The sequence below is a fragment of the Terrapene carolina genome, unplaced genomic scaffold (genome assembly GCF_002925995.2).
Source record: "Terrapene carolina triunguis isolate 2854851 unplaced genomic scaffold, T_m_triunguis-2.0 Scaffold192, whole genome shotgun sequence".
NCBI classification, from domain to species: Eukaryota; Metazoa; Chordata; order Testudines; family Emydidae; genus Terrapene; species Terrapene triunguis.
In genome coordinates this window covers 7,576,613-7,594,787 of record NW_020664543.1, presented here as the reverse complement: position 1 = coordinate 7,594,787, position 18,175 = coordinate 7,576,613, and the positions used below count along the sequence as shown (strand labels likewise).

Here is an 18,175-nt window from a genome sequence, read left to right as displayed (position 1 = left end):
AAATCAGTGTAGTTCCATAATGGAGTTATCTCTACACCAAATAAAGATCTGTCCCTGCATGTTTTTACAAGCACCAGGTATTTAATGTTAGGTCAATGAGGCTACTCACATAAGGGTTTCAGGACCCGGACCCTCATGGAGCTTTTTAACCTTTGATTTAAGATACAAATCTGGAGATCTTTAAACTCTAAAAGCAGCAGCAACATATTGGCTACATTACATATCCAGGGTGTTCTGCCACCAGTGTCCTAAAACAAAAATGTCAATAGCAGCCTTCCTGTTCGGGGAATTCAAGATATATCGCAGTCAAACTGTAATTACATGGTTAGGGATTGAAGGAAAACAATGATTCAGCTATTTTTATCTACCCAAACTGACATTTCCCCTCTTTTTCTAAAGGTACTTTTTTAGAGGTGGCTCATAATTGGAGGCTTAAGTGCTCTATATTGAAAAGGAGAAAGCTAGAGCAGAGAGATTTACAATAGCTCAAAATGTCACTGCTCAGTGTCTGACATTTTTCCCTTGGATATAATACGTGCCCTGAACTCTGGAGTGTATGTGAAAAACCTTCATTCTGATGCAATTTCTCCTGCGTAGTTTGTGACAAACAGTATTTCTAAGTTGATTGTTGTTTACTGTGGCTGCTACAAAGAGAGAGTCTGATCCTGTAAGATACCGAGCATCCTCACCTCTCGATCTGGTGAAGTGCTGGGCGCTCTGGACTCCCACTGACCCCCACGTTGCTTCAGAACTGCAGGATCACATAAGTCCTCATACAGGAAGCAGACTGACGCCAGTAAATCAAATACAGAGAAAATATTGATAGTGTCAATGTGGAAAGTATGTTTTCTAGGTGCATCCCCCTTCAGTTTACCATTTATCAGATTATTTCTCATTCTTTCAATGTGATCAAACTACAATACTAACATACACAATTACATTTAGGGCAGAACTTCAGGCATTAGCCAATTTGATTTTGGCAGGATTTTCATTGAAAGTCAGTGGGAGTTAGGCACCTAACCTGCTTAGGCGCTTTTGTAAATCTCATGATGACCTATTTGCATCTTTGGCACCTAAATACCTTTGTAAATCTGGCCCCTAGTTCAAAACATCAAAAAAAGTTCTTTTGAATTATTCTAGGCCATAATATTAATTTATGTACTACACCTCTACCTTGATATAATGCTGTCCTCGGAGCCAAAAAATCTTACCGCGTTATAGGTGAAACCGCGTTATATCGAACTTGCTTTGATCCACCGCAGTGCGCAACCCTGCCCCCCCGGAGCACTGCTTTACCGCGTGATATCCGAATTCGTGTTATAGCGGGTCGCGTTCTATCGAGATTGAAATAGTTTACACTTTGGAAATATGATATGGACTCAGTCATGCTGCCATTAAAATCAATGGCAAACCCCTGCTGACGGTAATAGTAGCAAGAATAGATGAATATGTTCAGTATTTTGCTAGCTTTTTATTCTTGAATCTGCCAGTCATACTGAGTGTGCCCACAAGCAGATACATTGGGAGCAATATGTTTCAGTGTGCTACAATACTACATTTTATGGAATAAAAATATGACAGAAAGGAAAAACCTTTTTTTAAAAAAACAGCGGGGTGTGGGTTTTTTGTTTGTTTGTTTTTTGTTGGTTTTTTTTAAGCAAATCAGAGAAAATCCTGTGTCCCAAAAGCTATAGCCACAGGAGGCTTTGGAAGAAAACTTCCCTTCAAGACCATCTTACTCTTTTTAACAATCAAAGAATTTTACAATAAGTTGTCTCTAATGATCAGTTATTCTCCAATATCTGCCTCAGGTCATTGTCTCTCCATTTACAAAAAGCTTGTGAAAACTAAATATGTTTTATACATATTTCAGAGATAGAGCCTGGTTCTTAAAACACAGCTACTCTTCCCTGCAAATCAGATACAGTAGTTAGATCAAAATGGCTTCAGTCAAGACCATATATTTGCACACACAGTTATTTACCTGGTCTCCCTTTATATGCCAGCAAATGTCCCTTTAAATATTAGGTCCTTAATCTCTGTCACTCTATGCATACTTCCCTCCACTCCCCCTTTTTCTGTGCAGTCTTCTTATTTGACTTTTTATATTACTACCGGTATTTTTTTAACATTTGAATTGTGGTAGTGCCTGGAGGCCAGTTAGATAGGGCACTGTACAGTCACATAGAAAATGACAGTCCTTGCCTCAAATTGCTTGCAGTCAGGTGTTCTGTTTGTATTTTAAGATTTATTTCATTTGTTATAATTTCAGCTTTATAAATAAAATTGTTAGTATTTTCATGCTTTTCTATTATATACTTAGTATTATTCTACTTACTATTGTGATAGCAGTCATTGAATCTTATTGGTCTTTTAGTACTGATTGTTTGGGGTGGAATATAGTAATATCAGGCTAATTATTTAAAGCTGTTTTTTCATCTCCGTGTGCAGCGTCTCTGCTCAAATGCTCTCTGCATCTCTACTCAAAATGGGGCTTTCTTACCAGGAAATGTGAAACAAGGTGCCTGGATTTCAAAACAGTTTTTGACCTTGTGCCTTTCTCGGTTCATATTTGTCCCCTGCAGAAATCTCCACTTTCACACTATGTTTGCTCTGCCCTCATCTAGAAGTAACTTTACCTTTGCCTTGTTTAGACAAGTTCACACCAGCAGAGAAGGGTAACTAACTGTGGGACACCTGTCTTTCCCCAAATGATCATTAGAGTCCACCTTAAAGCAAAATAAGGCTCTCCCTTTTCTTTCACTCAGTTGTGACCATAATTTCTGCATTGCTTCAACTTTATCTTTTGCATTAAACCGTAACAGAGGGTGTCTGCCCTGAATTGCCCAAGCATTTAGAGCGTCCTTAAATCTCAACTATTGGTATCAAGGGGTTAATGCATCTCCTGGCTTTTTCATCTACACTGCCTGCAAGATCAGTGGAAGCAAGTCTTTTCTGTGTTTTCAAATAAAATTCTTTGCATTATTCCCCTTGATAACAAACAGTTCTCCAAAGCATTTGTTCTCTGTGTGCATATTTTCATGCAAAGACCAGCATATAAATATTACCTCATACTTGCCCAAATCCTGGTATGCAGTCATTCATGTGTTATAGTAGAAATCAGAGGTCAACCCTGACAGTTATTTTCTATGCGTTGTAATTGAGCATTTTCACTTGTTCATGTAAATGCCCCTCTCCCTTATTTAACCCGTTGGAGACTAAATTTGCGTGTTTATAGAGAGATACTGTGCAAAAGAAAACTAACGTTAAGATTGAGATATCAAGTATTTACAAATCAAGAAATCTCAACCGTAAACTCTATACCCTCTTTGTACATGCTTTAAGTTATTGTTGCTCTTTATCATTAACAGTCTTTATCATTACTAGCGGGAATTTCTTAAGATTTTTTCAGTGTTTGAAGGCACTTTCACATTTATAAGAGAGATGTAGGGGGGAAATTGCCATAACGCGTGCCAGTGAATTAAAGAACTTCTTTTTTTTTTTGTTTTTTAATGCAGTATGAACCAAGAGGACCAGGCAGGCCGTTGTACCAAAGAAGAATTTCCTCTAGTTCAGTCCAGGCTTGTTCTGAAGATTTTAACACTCCTCAAGACAATCTTGGTCAGTGTAAAGAGCTTCAGGACCATAGTAACCAGTCTTCTTTCAACTATTCATCGCCTGAGTTGTGGGTAAACTCCACCGCATCTGCCCCATATCAGAACATTCCATGCAACGGATCCAACAGAGCAGTACCACCCAGAGAACTGTTAGGTAAGTAGTGTTTGTTTTTTTTCTAAATCCCTCCACTTGCCTTACTGGGGTGAACTGCTTGGGCTGGAGTGACAAACTCTAAATGAGGCTTAGCTGCTCTTCACAACGTATGTGTATTGTCTGCAGAGATTTGAAGTGAATTTAGGCAAAATATTTCTGAAGGGTTCATTATTTTGGTTTTTAATTGTTGTGCACAACAATATTCATATTTTCATATACTGTTGTCTCAGGTAGTTAGCAGGTTGGTCTGCTGCAGGTGACTGAGAAGTGAATGCTGTGAAGCATTTCCTCCAAATAGCTCCACTCTCTTCCAGAAATCTTACTAAGTTCAAACATTCTCCTCCGTTGATTCAAGTTCAGCCAGCTTGTGCTTAAGAGGACCTGGTGACAAAAGCGGTGTGGTGTGAGATATGTTGTTTCACCTTAAAGCCGTGGTTCCTGTTACTGTCACCATCTCAGATTTTGACGGTGATCTATAGGAATTGAGTTGGAGATCTCAGTGCATTTCCTAGTGAACTCACATGCTTAAACACATCAGCGATATAGGCCATAGTAGCACATTGACAGATAGACATGGGTACATCACAGAAGAATCACACTTGAAACTGGCTTCCTTGCTGGCAGTCTTAGTGGAGACTGATTTAGCATGGACACCGAACTAGTTTTTCACTGCTAGAAGTGGTAACTCCAGAACAGAGCTGGGGCAGCGTAGGGAATCTTACTCTGCTACTTTGCAAATAACAAGTCTGCCAGTGTGGCACTTTTTCTCCACACTTATTTCACATAAAAAACAAGCTATCTTTTTTTTTTTTTTAAGTTTTATCAGTATTAATGTACCTGAACTTTCTGTACTAATTTAAGTATTAACAACTCTTATTGATAGCCACTGTTTATTATCTTTAAAAGACCTATTTGTATTTGGTCAACTTCTTAAAACCAGCAGTGTCATGCAGTTTCTGCTTCCCTTCAGTTTCATGGTGCACTAGTTACTAAGGTGTTTTAAATTAATGGCATATGTATAAAAAGAAAAGTCAGCAGAGAGTGAACAAAAAAACCTCATACTGCAGTGCTTTAGAATTACTTTCCTCTCATGCATTTTACATTTTCAGTGTGCTAAAATATTGATATTCCAAAACAGTCTTGGAAATATTATACCGTCTGTTACTGCAGCATTGTTAGCGTCAGGGTTGTGCCTTTGCATGTTTAGGGCACATCCTTTAAAATATTGATATTCCTTTTTGCACTGGAAAAATAAGGCACCAAGTTCACTGTATTCTCTCTTACCACAGTGGCATCCAGATCTGATGTTGCTCTAGGCTTTTTGGTTTGCTGATGCAATGAAAGCTCTGAAATTCCCGCTAGACTATGTTGGGATCAATATGTATCACATTTCATTGATTTCGTGTAAACGTTGAGAGTAAGGCTCTAAACAAAATCCTCCAAGGAAATAGGGATATATAAAATGTACCTCACATATCTATTGCTACCAACGGATAAATCCTAAGGCCAGTTGGGCAAGTTAGACTAGCATCAGTATTTGATACAAACATGTTTCCATCCTTGGGCATGGAAGCCATTTTTATGAATGAATAAATAAATACACACACACACATAAATTTATCATGTGTAACACCTAATGTAAAGAAACGCAATCCACTTTTGAGGTCTTCTAAGTTTTTCTGTGTTTATAGTTTTCAGGCCTGGTAATTCTAGTCCAATCTTAACTCTCCATCGTGGTACTAGTGGTTAGTGATTAGGCTGTTTGAGAGGCTTGACATACATTCTGCTGCATATGACTTTTTTTTTGATAGACTGAGCATAGGTTAAGTTGTTATCAGTGGTATTTATTACGTATTTCTTTCTGCATTGGGTGCCTTTTTTACAGTTCATTCTCACCTGGGGCCCTCATGCAAGTTATCTGGCCTCTCTTTAATCTTACATTGCTTCCTCTTTGTAAGCTTAGTAACCCTGTCTGTCCTGTCTGTTCTTTCTGTCTGTCTGTCTGTCAAACTTTCTGTTAAAAACACACCTGTTCAGGAGGTGTCTGTGGCCTTTCTAATATGATGCTGATCTGTGTACTTATTTCTTTGTACTCGATAATCATCCTGCACTGGTGTTTTTGTATACTCAACTCATTAAATTAACATTTAATTTTTAAAGAAGGAAACAATTACAAAATATGCCCACCTCCCATCACCAGCATTATTTAGATTTCATTTATATCATTATCCTCCAAATAAAAGGCTGAGTTTTCTTAGCTCCTGGAAAACAGCAGCAGAATTCCCCAGCTAAAAGTAAGATACTTCATTAGGATTCAGAAAATTCACTTGAGAGCAGTTTCATCCTCGTCGCTTTAAAGCACAGTTTTCTTATAGTTGCAGGAGGAGTTAAATATGGAGCAAGAACATATCAATTAACAAGAGTGCATTCAGTCTAAAACATCAGTAATTAGTTGGGTTGCATCAGAAGTCTGAGTTTCAGTTTGTGAATGTGTTATGTACAATGCTGTCAATTTTAATTTTAGCCTGTTTAAGCTATGAAATGAGAAGGAAAGTGAAATACACTCCCCACCCTGGGAGATTTGTCTCATTGGATAAAGAGCGTTTGAGTTAGCATAGGTCCCAACATGAAGCATCTTTTCTCTAATGGGTCAGCTAGTCCACCCTGGGCATCATGGCAGGATCAGTGTGAATAACTGATAGAAGATGGGTGACTTGTTCAGTCCTGAATGTCTCTCCTACTGATTTCACAGCTTCTCCTTCCTTAGCAGACTGTTGCCTTGCCTACCTGTTCTTATAATAGTTTTTCCTAATAGTTAACCCAGGCTTTCTCTCCTACATATAAAACTGATTGGGAAACAACTTCTTTGACCTTATAAGGTAACATTGGGCGAATGTGAAATGTGTCTTGTGGCACACAAATAAATACATCCTCCCTTGGTATGTAAGAGCCAAGGCATTCTGACCTTATAGCACAGAATTAAGTTTACTGACAATGTAACCAGCTTTTCCTGATGATATAGAAGCTATGGCCTTACCATGCAGTGTTTATGGATTGTATCATTTACCTCTGGGTGCTAGCTCATGAGAACATAAGAGTGGCTGAACTGGGTCAGAGCAAAGGTCCATCCAGCCCAGTATCCTGTCTACCGACAGTGGCCAATGCCAGGTCCTTCAGAGGGTGTGAACCTAACAGGCAATGATCAAGTGATCTCTCTCCTGCCGTTCATCACACTAGACCTGTGTACAGCAAGATTAGGAAATTGGTTTCCTTTTGACTGAAGATAAAAGCACTAATATAGAGGTCCCTAAACAGTAGCACTTGTACTATAGTACTGTGCCCTTAAAGGGGGAACTATCGCAAACATGATTTGGTTAGAAAGTAATGTCTTGCACCGGTTAAAATTATGCAAGTTACAAAAATAAGTTTAAAATAACACAGTAGATTGAAAACAAATGGTGATTGGGCATCCTTTTAAATCACACCATATGCATAAGTTATGCTATACAACAGATCAGATCTGCAAGATCATTCACGGTGTTTTTAAAGGGATTTGTTGCTATGAAAATATCTTATTTGTATAGTACTCATCACAGCAAAGGATCCGAAGCCATCTTACAAACTTGGGAAACAGTGAAATATAATCTGTTTAGTAATTCTCTGGGTGAAAGGCAGACACTGTTTCCCAGTGCATGGCAACACTCTGTGACTTGTGGTGCCTTGAGTAGGAAAATTATAACCGTGTAATACAAAAGGAAAATAATTGCCACTGCTTAATTGCCCTGTAAAAGGGGCTTTTACAAATGCCAGCGCTCATAAAACAGAAATAATTTCTGGGTCTTGGTACAAACATTGCCTAAAATAGGTAATAATATTAAGCCAATGTCATTTAATAAGAGACTATTTTAGTCAAAAACTGGAAAGATTAATTGTGAGGTACAGCTTTTTGACTAATGTAGTCTCTTATTAAATCATTTTGACCGTAAGTTGGGCAGCTCTCAATATTCACCTTGTTCCAACAGTATGTTGTTGTCTCTGCTTCTCACTTTCAGTAGTGTTTTAAGTGTATGTGATGGCCACTCAGACAAGACAATCTGATATCCACTCACACGAGTGATGGAATATAAAAGACCCTAATTTTTGTTCACAAATATTTCATTCTGGATGATTCATTTAACAGTACAGACGCTCCCCGACTTACGCAAGCGTTCCGTTCCGGAACGCCTTGCGTAACTCGAATGTTGCGTAAGTCAGAAACGTATCTCCGACCATTACACCAAAAAAACGAACCAACCAAACAAAAAAACCTCCTATTCCTAGCTTACGGAACTTTTTCCGTAAACTCAGATTTGCATACCTCAGGTTTATGTAACTCGAGGAGCGTCTGTACAGCAAATGAGTTAACCCTTTCCTTTTAAAACAAGGAGTCTCAATTATTTTGAATATCTAAAGCAGTGATTTGGTTTACCATACCCTGGTATAACAAAATATTGTATCATTGTAAAACGTACCCAACTTTGAAATATAGAATATATTTTACAGTAAGATATATTTATATCTGACCTATTATGCTCACGCATAATTCCTCATTTTTAATATCTTTGTTTTCAGGATAAGAGTTAGCTAATAGTAGTGAATAATTTTGCAAAATGGGAGAAAAAGGAGACCCACATTTCCCCACATATCATTAAATTATGCTGTTAGGCCCTGTCCTGCAAATACTTATGCGCATGTTAAGTTAAAGTACATGAGTATTAATAAATCATAATATTTGAATTACCATAGTGCTCGGAGCCCAAGTCATGGAGCAGAACTTCACTGTGCCAGACACTGAGATTATTCGCATGCTCAGAATTCATTGTATGACTGTTTGCAAGATACTGGGCTTTAGGCCATCAGGAAATATTCTTTAGCTTCCACTTAAATTGAAATGTCTTATTTTATTTTTTGTTTCTAAAATGTCATCTTACTTAAAAAACACACACATAGAAATACTAGTACTGAATGCCTTCATCTTAAATTCTGCCTTCAGTTACACTTTGTAATGCTATTGCCTATGTTACTCAAGGTAGAATTCAACCCAAGTTTTTTGTTCCTGCACAGAGGGAATCTAAAGCTGCAACTGGAGAATTAGTGTAATTGATCTATAAAGAATTTCCAAAAGAAGGAACCAGAGAAATGTGTGATCAGCCCCTGGCATGTTACAGGTGTGAAATTGACACAACTACATTGAAGATGTGTGACATGAAAAGAGGTCTTCTAAACCAATTGGAAATCTGTAAGAAAAAAGTAATGTTCTCTCAGGGCTCAATCCTGGGAAATACTGTGTGCTCTGACCTCGATCCAGTAAGGCACTTAAGCAGGTGCATGACTTTAAGCATGCAAGTTGCCCCACTGGCTGCTATTAAAGTTAAGCAAGTGCTTAAACTGGATTGAGTCCAGAAAACTCAGCGCTTTGCAGGATGGAGCCATCATTGGAATCAGATTGGCTCATGGTAAATCTATGAAGGATAGGTACTAAAATCTTATTTTTACCTGATTTTCGAACTAGCAGCACCTTTTCAGTATTCACATTTATGCTGAAGTTATTTGTGTCAGATTTTTTCAGTTCGGGTACATAATCTGTAGGGTCTAAATCCTTACATTCCCACTCAGTTTTTACTCAGTCCTTACTCCCAATGGGATTAGTCCCTCTGTCTCCTACAGATGTGGATGTAGTGAGGCTTATATGGGTTTATTTGCTTGTACAAAAGAGAGGACTAATGGAAAAAAAGTGTGAAGCTAGAATCATTTGAAAAGAGGCCCTGAAGAAATCTGATATTCATCTCAAGCCTTCTGTCATTTTAACTTCATATTGAGGTTCTGCAGTATCTGGATGTCAGTTTATCATTGTGTATGAGGGCATCAGCAAATGGATTTCACTTATGAAGGCTATTTAGTTAAACCGGCTTTATTTGTTCTGTTTCCAGCTCCACCGAAGACAGTCAAACCCCCAGAGGATCACCTGAAAGCTGAAAACATACAGCTGTCCAATTCCTTCAACTACAACATGCTTCAGCATCTCGGCCAGTTCCCACCCCTTATGCCCAACAAGCAGATCGTCGAATCAAACAGCAACAGCCAGCAGAATGCTGGCGGGAACAAGCCTGCCATGTCCTACGCAAGTGCTCTGCGGGCTCCGCCAAAGCCCAAACCTCCTCCTGAGCAGGCAAAAAAGAATAGTGACCCTTTGTCTTTGTTTCAGGAACTTAGCCTAGGTAGTTCATCAGGTAGCAATGGCTTTTACTCCTATTTTAAATAATCAGATTATTTTTTTTAGAGAGAATTTAATTTCTATTTGTGTCAGTAGATCTAAGATAGTTGGGGCTTCACCTGTAGTTGCAACTATTCCCTTTGTTTATATTAGTAAATATATCCTCACTTAATTGCTTTGCTGCTAGACTTGCAACTAATTTTTTAATTATATTCCATTATTTTGCATTTTTTGATGTGGGTCGGAATTTTGAAAGCTTTTATGTAGAACACACACACACACACACACACACACACATTATTTTTTAATTTGTGTAATGTTACCAATGTGTTGCATTAAGCTAGCAGCTAAGAGGTTAACTGTGCAACTTTAAAAAAAATAAAAATAAAAAAAAAGTTTGTCTAAATTGTATTTAAAAAGAAATTGTAAGTAGCAATTACATTTATTCAATAACATTAGCATACTGTGCTGGGTTTCTGTACCAGAAATGGCCAGTTAATGTAAAAATGTATGTTATTTCTGCTTAAATTCATTTAATTTTTTTTTTTAAATAAAGGTGCAGCATCTTATAAATACTTTCAGTTTTATCAGCTTTTTTGTGAAGGGATGCTGCATTCTGAGACTTTTATAGTTTTAGATTCTGTATGATGTGGTATTGTATTCTCCATCCACTGTAGGGTAAAGTAAAGGCATTCTTTGCGGACACTTGCCATTGTTTGGAAACATTCAGATAAAAAGCATTGGTATACTTAAAAAAATGCTCTACATTTTATTTTTGGACAAGCTACTAATTTAAGCTTGTTTGAAAGGTTAATTTGATAGGTTTTTTAAATGAATCATGAAGCTGAAAATAAATTTTTAGGTATGTTGGTGCTTAGTAGATTTATTAACTATTTTAAAAAAAATGCGTGAATTTAGTAAAATACTTGGTTTTTTGTTTTTTTTCCACTATGCATGTGTAAATGTTTGTAATCTGGCTTTTTTCTCCCCTTCGCCAGTGGTATAAAGATAAAGAATTGTGCCGCTTTAAGGTTTTTTTGTTTTGTTTATTTTTTTTTCTGGGTTTTTTTTTTCTTCCAGTAAAACTTTTGGTACATTATTTGATGTTTACATTAAAATGTGACATTATACAAAGAAATTCAAATATTTTGCTAACTGTTTTGTTTGAGGAACATCATTAAAGAAGAGATTTAATGTTTGTGAAAGCTGTATCCAAATTTATCTAAATTTCTTTGGGACTAAAATGATCTCCAACTTGTTTATCTATGAGTTCTACTCAAGATCTCCACAAACCTAGTCCTTTAGGACAACATATAGAAAGAGAATTCTACAGAGTGTGTAAAGATGAAAGAGAAATCTTTGGACAAAAGCTCTAAGGATAAAATTTATCCGTTAGGAATTCTGGTCTTGCACATTGTTCATAATTTTGAAATGGAAGGGGTGTATCTTTATAGCTTCTCCGGAGGTGGTAGTCCGCCTTCTACACTTCAAGAGATCTCTTTAAATCTGGGACATAATTGATTTTTCACAAGACTGGGATTGATTGATTTACAATATTCCTCCATTAGATGTCAGAATTACAATTTCAGAGTTGTGTGGGGGCTTTAACTTCGTGTTTCTCATTGGAATTGCACATCTTCTCTTCCACCCCCTACTTGGAAAGCATAAGGGTTAATTCCAGACTTTTACAGCTGTCCGTGAGAGACTGTGCTGATGAGCAGTGCTTGCTGCTGTATTCAATCAGATTTTTGTTCTGGTTATAATAAATTTATTTGTGTTTGACTTTGGGTTGTAAGCTGTGAGTCTTTACATAAAAAGACTCATTTAAATTCAATACACCACAGAGGTTTGAATGGTTACTATAAATCTTTGCTGGGTTCGTGGTTCAGAAACTTAGCTGAAAATCTACTTTTCCTGCTTTAAAGAAGACCATGCATAACTAGTTAATCTGTGTCTTACTATATAAAACCAAACAAAAGATGTCAGGGGATGCATGGAAAGACACTTCCAAATACCGCTTAGCAATTTGATGTATAGCACCAGATCAAGAGGATCCAGAATGAGATGGGGCCAAATTCTGTGACCCTTAATCAAGCAAAACTGCCATTGACTTCATTGGGCATTTGCTCAGTTGAGGACTGCAGAAATAGGTCCATGGGAATTTACAAGGGCCAGATCCTCAGCTTGGTGGAAATCATCAATACACCCATGTATTTCAGTGGAGCTAAGCCAATTTACACTAGCTGAACAGCTGGCTGACAAGGTCTGGGAGAAAATCTGTATGTCTGAATGTCCTGTGGACAGTTCCTGGTAATATGCAAGAGACTATGACAAAAAGTTAGATGGGGCTCAAATGCACTTCACTTTGCCGAGTTGGCACTGTCATTTCAGGGGTCTCAAAGTCACTCGTTTATATGGAGCAATCTTGATTCTGTTTACCATATTTGAATATTTAACTAATAAACAGCACTTTCTAATTGACTGCTATCTGTGAAATAGATAAGGAGAAGGTGTTTGCATCCCACCACATTTATTAAAACTGTCATATTGCTATTATAACTACAGTAGCAGCATTCTAAATTCATGCTTTAAACTATGTTTTATACTGTTTTGGTTAATTTGTTTCCCAAAAAAAGATTTGTTTTAAAATGGCACATGTGGCTTGTACTGTCCTGAGTGAGGCCTTTTATACCTAATTTCTTCAAATCCCACAGAGTTATAGCTACTTGAAAATATCAGATTGAGTAGCGCTGGTTTGGGGGTGGGAGAAATGGGGGGGGGGGGGGGGTGAAATGGGGGGGTGGGGGGGGAGTTTTAAAAAAAAATCCTGAATTTTTATTTTAGTTTTCTCCTGAATTTCTAAATAATTTCAAACAACTCTAACACCGAGCATGCCCAGTGTCATGCTGTCTGGAGTGGCTCACAGTGTGAGTGCCAAGTGCTGCAGTAGGACCAGTTTCATTGCAGTGTCTGGGTCAGCAGCGTCCTTGGACGCTGGGTTAAAGTTTATGAACAAAGTTCTCAGTTCCTGATCTGAGGTTTTCATTTCATGGGATATTCCCCTATCTTTACATAACTTTTCAAGGTCTTTTGTGTCAAGACCCTCATATGACGGCGATTCACTCATTGGGACTAATCTTTAACCTTTAAAAACTCTCAATATCAAATTTAAACTTTTAGCTGCGTTGGGTTATGATCTGCAAATGCGGTTGACCTGTGATAGGTGAATCCTGCTAACTGCCACACTGTCTGGAGTGGCTCACGACGGTGAGTGCCAACCTCAGGGCAGACTCAAAAAGCAGAGCAAACACCCCAAATTGGTTGCATGTTCAATCATGAGATTTCATCAGCCCAGTAACAAGTGTGAATTCCTAAAGCACTATCAGTCTTACCGTGGAGTCACACACAGACAGGAATGCACAAGGAGACCATCTTGCCACTCAGGCAAGCTGAATTATACAATAGACGATCATTTGCAACATCCATTTACTCCAAAGAGCATTGGACCAGCCGTAGATCTGGCCCTTGACTTTTTCACAGCTAAAATACCAACCTTAACATTGTAGTTACAGTCAAATCTTGTGCTCCTTACTTGAGAGAGACTCCCAGTATGGCCCATGGGCATTTTGCCTCAATAAGGACCATAGGATCTGGCTCTAAACTAAAAGACTGCGTTTAATTTCAAGAAAAGGTTCTGGTTTTGATTTTTTTTTAAATTGATTTCATGAGCAAAATATCCTACTCTCATGGGAATTTGTGTCTCTTTGCTACATGAGGAGCTAGTTGCACACTGTGGAATTGAGAGAGAACTTCAGAGTAAATTATTGGAACTATAAGGTAAATCACTTAATTTAAGGTTACTGTCTAACAGTAACAGCTGCTGCTCTTTAAAAAAGACATTATTTAACAATGTAGTTGGTAGATTTTTCTTCCGTATTTTAAGGATTCATTTTGCAGAGAGCTTACAAGCCTTTATCTTGGTCGTCTTAGATCAGAAAAAAGAACCAGTGAGAAATCCTGCTCTCTAACATGTGAGGCTAGAAATAACTCTGAAACAGGATGGTTCCTGAAATCAGTTCTCTGGTATTAATGTTACAGTATTTTAACTCATTGTCCTTGGTAAATTTCATTACAATACTGGGTATGAGTTCACCCATCCACGGCTTGTCCTGATTTTTCCTGCTACTCATAGGGCAGGTCTACACTAACCCCCTAATTCGAACTAAGGTACGCAACTTCAGCTACGTGAATAACGTAGCTGAAGTTCAAAGTACCTTAGTTCGAACTTACCTCGGTCCAGACGCGGCAGGCAGGCTCCCCCGTCGACTCCGCGGTACTCCTCTCGCCGAGCAGGAGTACCGCAGTCGACGGCGAGCACTTCCGAGTTCGACTTATCGCGTCCAGACAAGACGCGATAAGTCGAACCCAGAAGTTCAATCGCTCGCCGCCGAACTACCGGGTAAGTGTAGACCTACCCATAGACTTTAAAGCCAGAATGGACCATCACGATCATTTAGTCTGACTTCCTGCACATCCTAGGCTACAGAACTTCACCCACCCACTCCTCTAATAGCCCCTAACCTCTGACTGAGTTACTGAAGTTCTCAAATCTTGAGTTAAAGACTTCAAATTACAGAGAATCCATTTACCCTACTTCAAACCAGCAAGTGACCAGTGCCCCCGCTGCAGAGGAAGGCAAAAAAACCTCCAGTCTCTCTGCCATTCTGACCTGGGGGAAAATCCTTCCCAGCCCCAAGAGTGATCAGTAAGACTCTGCTGTAGCTAACACAGCTTCTCTCTGAAAACACCCCCAATTTGAATTCTTCCTATCTAGCCTGTTCTAGCATCACCTTCCCCTGCCCTCTGGACATCTGCTTCACCTGACTGAGCCCCTGCTGTGGAAGCCCTTCCAGTCCATCCTCTCCAAGCTACCAACCTGTCTCTTACCCCAACCTGTGCCATTGCCAGATTTCTCCCACTATGGAGGAGATTCCTGAAATAGTGGAACCCCTCCCATGTTAGAGTATGACTTCACTCACTCCCTAGCTACCAGAAGCCCTCCTGTAAATGCTGGACATACACCCATGTTACCCTCGTCTCCCGTCTTTAGGACACCAAACTCCAGCTCTCACCTAGAATGTGCATTGTCCTCCAAGGGCTAACACCATTTCCTCCCCCCCCCTTCGGTAAAAATGAAAAACACTTGTAGTAAATCCTATTTTGAGAGATTTCTGTGGGAACCATGGACAGGTGAATGCCTGTTATTGGCAGTAGCCCTTTGTCAAGCATCACATCCATCCTCACGCTGCTGAACATTCATTCGCCAAAGTGGGCTTGATCCTGCCTGAGGCTGGAGGAGAATTGTAGAAGAGTCCTGGTGGGTGGTTAGTGGGCCTCTCGTATTGATGTGGCTTATCGTCATTGGTGGAGCAGCCCAACACGGACAACACCCGTTTCTAACGTGTCTGCCTCTAATTGTGAATGCACAGTGAACCTGCAGAGGGGTTGGTGTGGTAGTGGGACCACACTAGACAATGGGGGAGGAGTGGCTTGCTCCAGCCCCCGTCAGTAGCTATTAAGCACCTCCTCTGCATAGCATGGGTGAAGGCCAACCACTGTTGCATCAGGCACACCTGGTCTGTACCCCCAACACAGCCCTTCTGAGGAGGGAGTTGTGGATATGGGTGCCTGTTCTCCAGGCGGAGCTTGATCTGTATTTCACTGCACCATGATTGCTGCCTGTTGAGCATGGGTGAGTAGGTCAAGCTTGTGCCCATTTTTCACCGCCCTCACCCGTCGCTCCTTGGGCCAGATTCTGCCACCTGCCCATTCTGTCCTGTTGAACTGTACCTTACTCCATGAGCGGCCCTTGCTTGCGAAGTAAGGTACTTCTCAATGTGATTAAAGGTGTCAGAATGGCCACCCATTTCAAATTAACCGGTTTTAGCATGTTCACCTGGTCTGAGAAGTGGTGTTGGCTTGTCCCTAAATCATTCTGAAGCAGAATGCCACCTGCAATGGCTTGTTCTGGTTGTCAGCGTGGAGCATCCAACACATTGCTTTGTGAATTAAGCGGAAAATCCAAAGCAATAGAGCTGGCTGTGGCCCATTTGGAAATGGACAGGTATCGCCAGATCAGTGGAGACCAGCCTCGCTGGGTAGAGTACCGACACTACTTGCCAAACTCTCATTGGAACAGCCCACTCATTTCAACATGAATTTGTAGGAGACATTAAATGCACTCTCCAAACATTGATTATGGGGACATTTTCCTCTGCTAAGTGGTAGCAATGTTGGAAGTTCCTAGTGTGCAAACTCGACCTGAATGCACAGGTGCTTTCCTGCATGTTCTTCTGGGGTAACTTTTTCAACAGCCCCAAGTGAATTAGGAGTCTTAAGTCTGATTTTCAAAAGTGCCCAAATCATGCTGATTTTGAAAATGATGCTTAGATTCCTTAGCCACTTAGGCCCTGCTGAAAATTTTACCCCAGTCTTTAGGTGAGGTCTGTTTATTTACAGATATAGGGTGTAATCCTGACCCTATCAAAGTCAATAGGTGTTTTGCCATTAACTTCAATGGGGGCAAGATTTTACCCATAATCTTTACATTCTACCATTAGCACATTTAAAAATGGCTAATTATGACTAGGATACAAAGACATATTTCAGAAAGCACAGTAGCAAGCAAGCAGGCCTCCCGAAGAGCTCTGAAACCACTGTGCCTGCTGTTAAGAGGAATCTACTCCACATTAGCAGGGGACACTAGCACAGCTGATCAGAGAGAAGTTACTTTCCTAACTTTCTATGGACTGATTTTTAGAATATTAATATAACCATAAGCAGATACTCACTCACTGCTTGTTTTCTAGTTAAAGGGAACCTAGTGATAGGTATTAATGATAAAAGAACTTTCTCAAATGAGGCTGGCCGAAATGGATCTTGCATCACAGAAAGTAGATTAAATCTTCCAAAGTGACTTGTGGTTTTAGGTGCCTCCATTTGTCAGTGACCAATCTGACACGCCTGATTTTCAGATGGTGGGTGCTCAGCATTTCTGAAAACCAGGCTCCTTGAAGGCATCACAATTTGGACACCCAAAATCAAATACTGGTCACTTTTGAATACATAGGGTAATACCATTCCAGAGTTCTCAGTATTTTTCTCCTCTTTGGCTGCTCCTTGTTCTATATTTCATGGTATTTTTTCTTTTCCACCTCTGCCCCAGTTTTCATAGTCTGTGCTAAATGGAAGGCACGACCCATAACACTTGAGTTGAATTTTCAAAGTCATGAGGTCTGAGTCAGGCATTTGTCCGTCCCTAATTCAAACCAATGCCTCTGTAGTGTGGATCAGCATAGACCTTCCAATAATGGTGATGTACTGTGAACATTCATAGGGTGAGTTAACTTTTGGATTTGCCTACACATTGTTGTGGTGCAGTACTGGGACTGCGCCAAGCAATGGAGGAGGAGCAAGCTAACGTTTTTTTTTTCTTAATCCATCTGCAATTTGTGTTTATTTTTGCATTTATAAAACATGCATCTTTCCAGGGTAAGTTTGGGGGGGAGGGTATCGTTCTACCTTGCAGTCTCACGCCACAGCCAGTTACGCTGTTGACAAATCACAGGTGCATGTTACAGGAGCAGGTGAAAATGTGATTATCAAGGTGTGATGATGGTTCTGAACTTGTAATATATTTAGCAAAAAGTGCATTTGTATATTTGTTACACGGTGAGGAATTATTTTATATGGTCCTGTACTGAGAAGTTAGTATATTCATTCAGTATAGAGTTTGCAGTCAGCTCCAACTCTGGGTCTGACAGAGACTCAGTGAGCTCAAGCAATTGGCTAGGTGAGCTCCTACAGGTAGGACCATGAATGTGGCAAGTTAGTAAGAGGACATAAAGTCGTATAAGAAAATGGTGAATTAAGTAGATAGTACGGTAAATGAGCCAAATCTATCTCTCGTTCAAGTTTATGGAAAAGAAGGGCTTGGACAATGAATGGACCATTTAAACAAGTTTTTTATATCATCCACAGAAATTAATAGTCCCATTAACGTTACTGGTGTGTCTTGCAGGAGTGTTAGCTGGTATACAACTCTTGACTTCCACATTGTGTATACTACGTGGGTACTCAATTATTCACAAA

General features: G+C 39.5%; 1 protein-coding gene across 2 annotated transcripts in view; it reads left to right on the top strand.

Annotated features, from left to right (window-relative positions):
• Window positions 1–11,168, top strand: part of HELZ (helicase with zinc finger) — a 140,357-nt gene extending 129,189 nt beyond the window's left edge. For both annotated transcript variants that reach the window (XM_026654401.1, XM_026654400.1), the window contains exons 30-31: window positions 3,519–3,771; window positions 9,741–11,168. In XM_026654401.1, coding sequence (XP_026510186.1) covers window positions 3,519–3,771; window positions 9,741–10,072 — 585 coding nt within the window. In that variant the 3' untranslated portion in view covers window positions 10,073–11,168. The remainder of the gene's footprint in view (window positions 1–3,518; window positions 3,772–9,740) is intronic.
• Window positions 11,169–18,175: the final 7,007 nt, after the last annotated feature.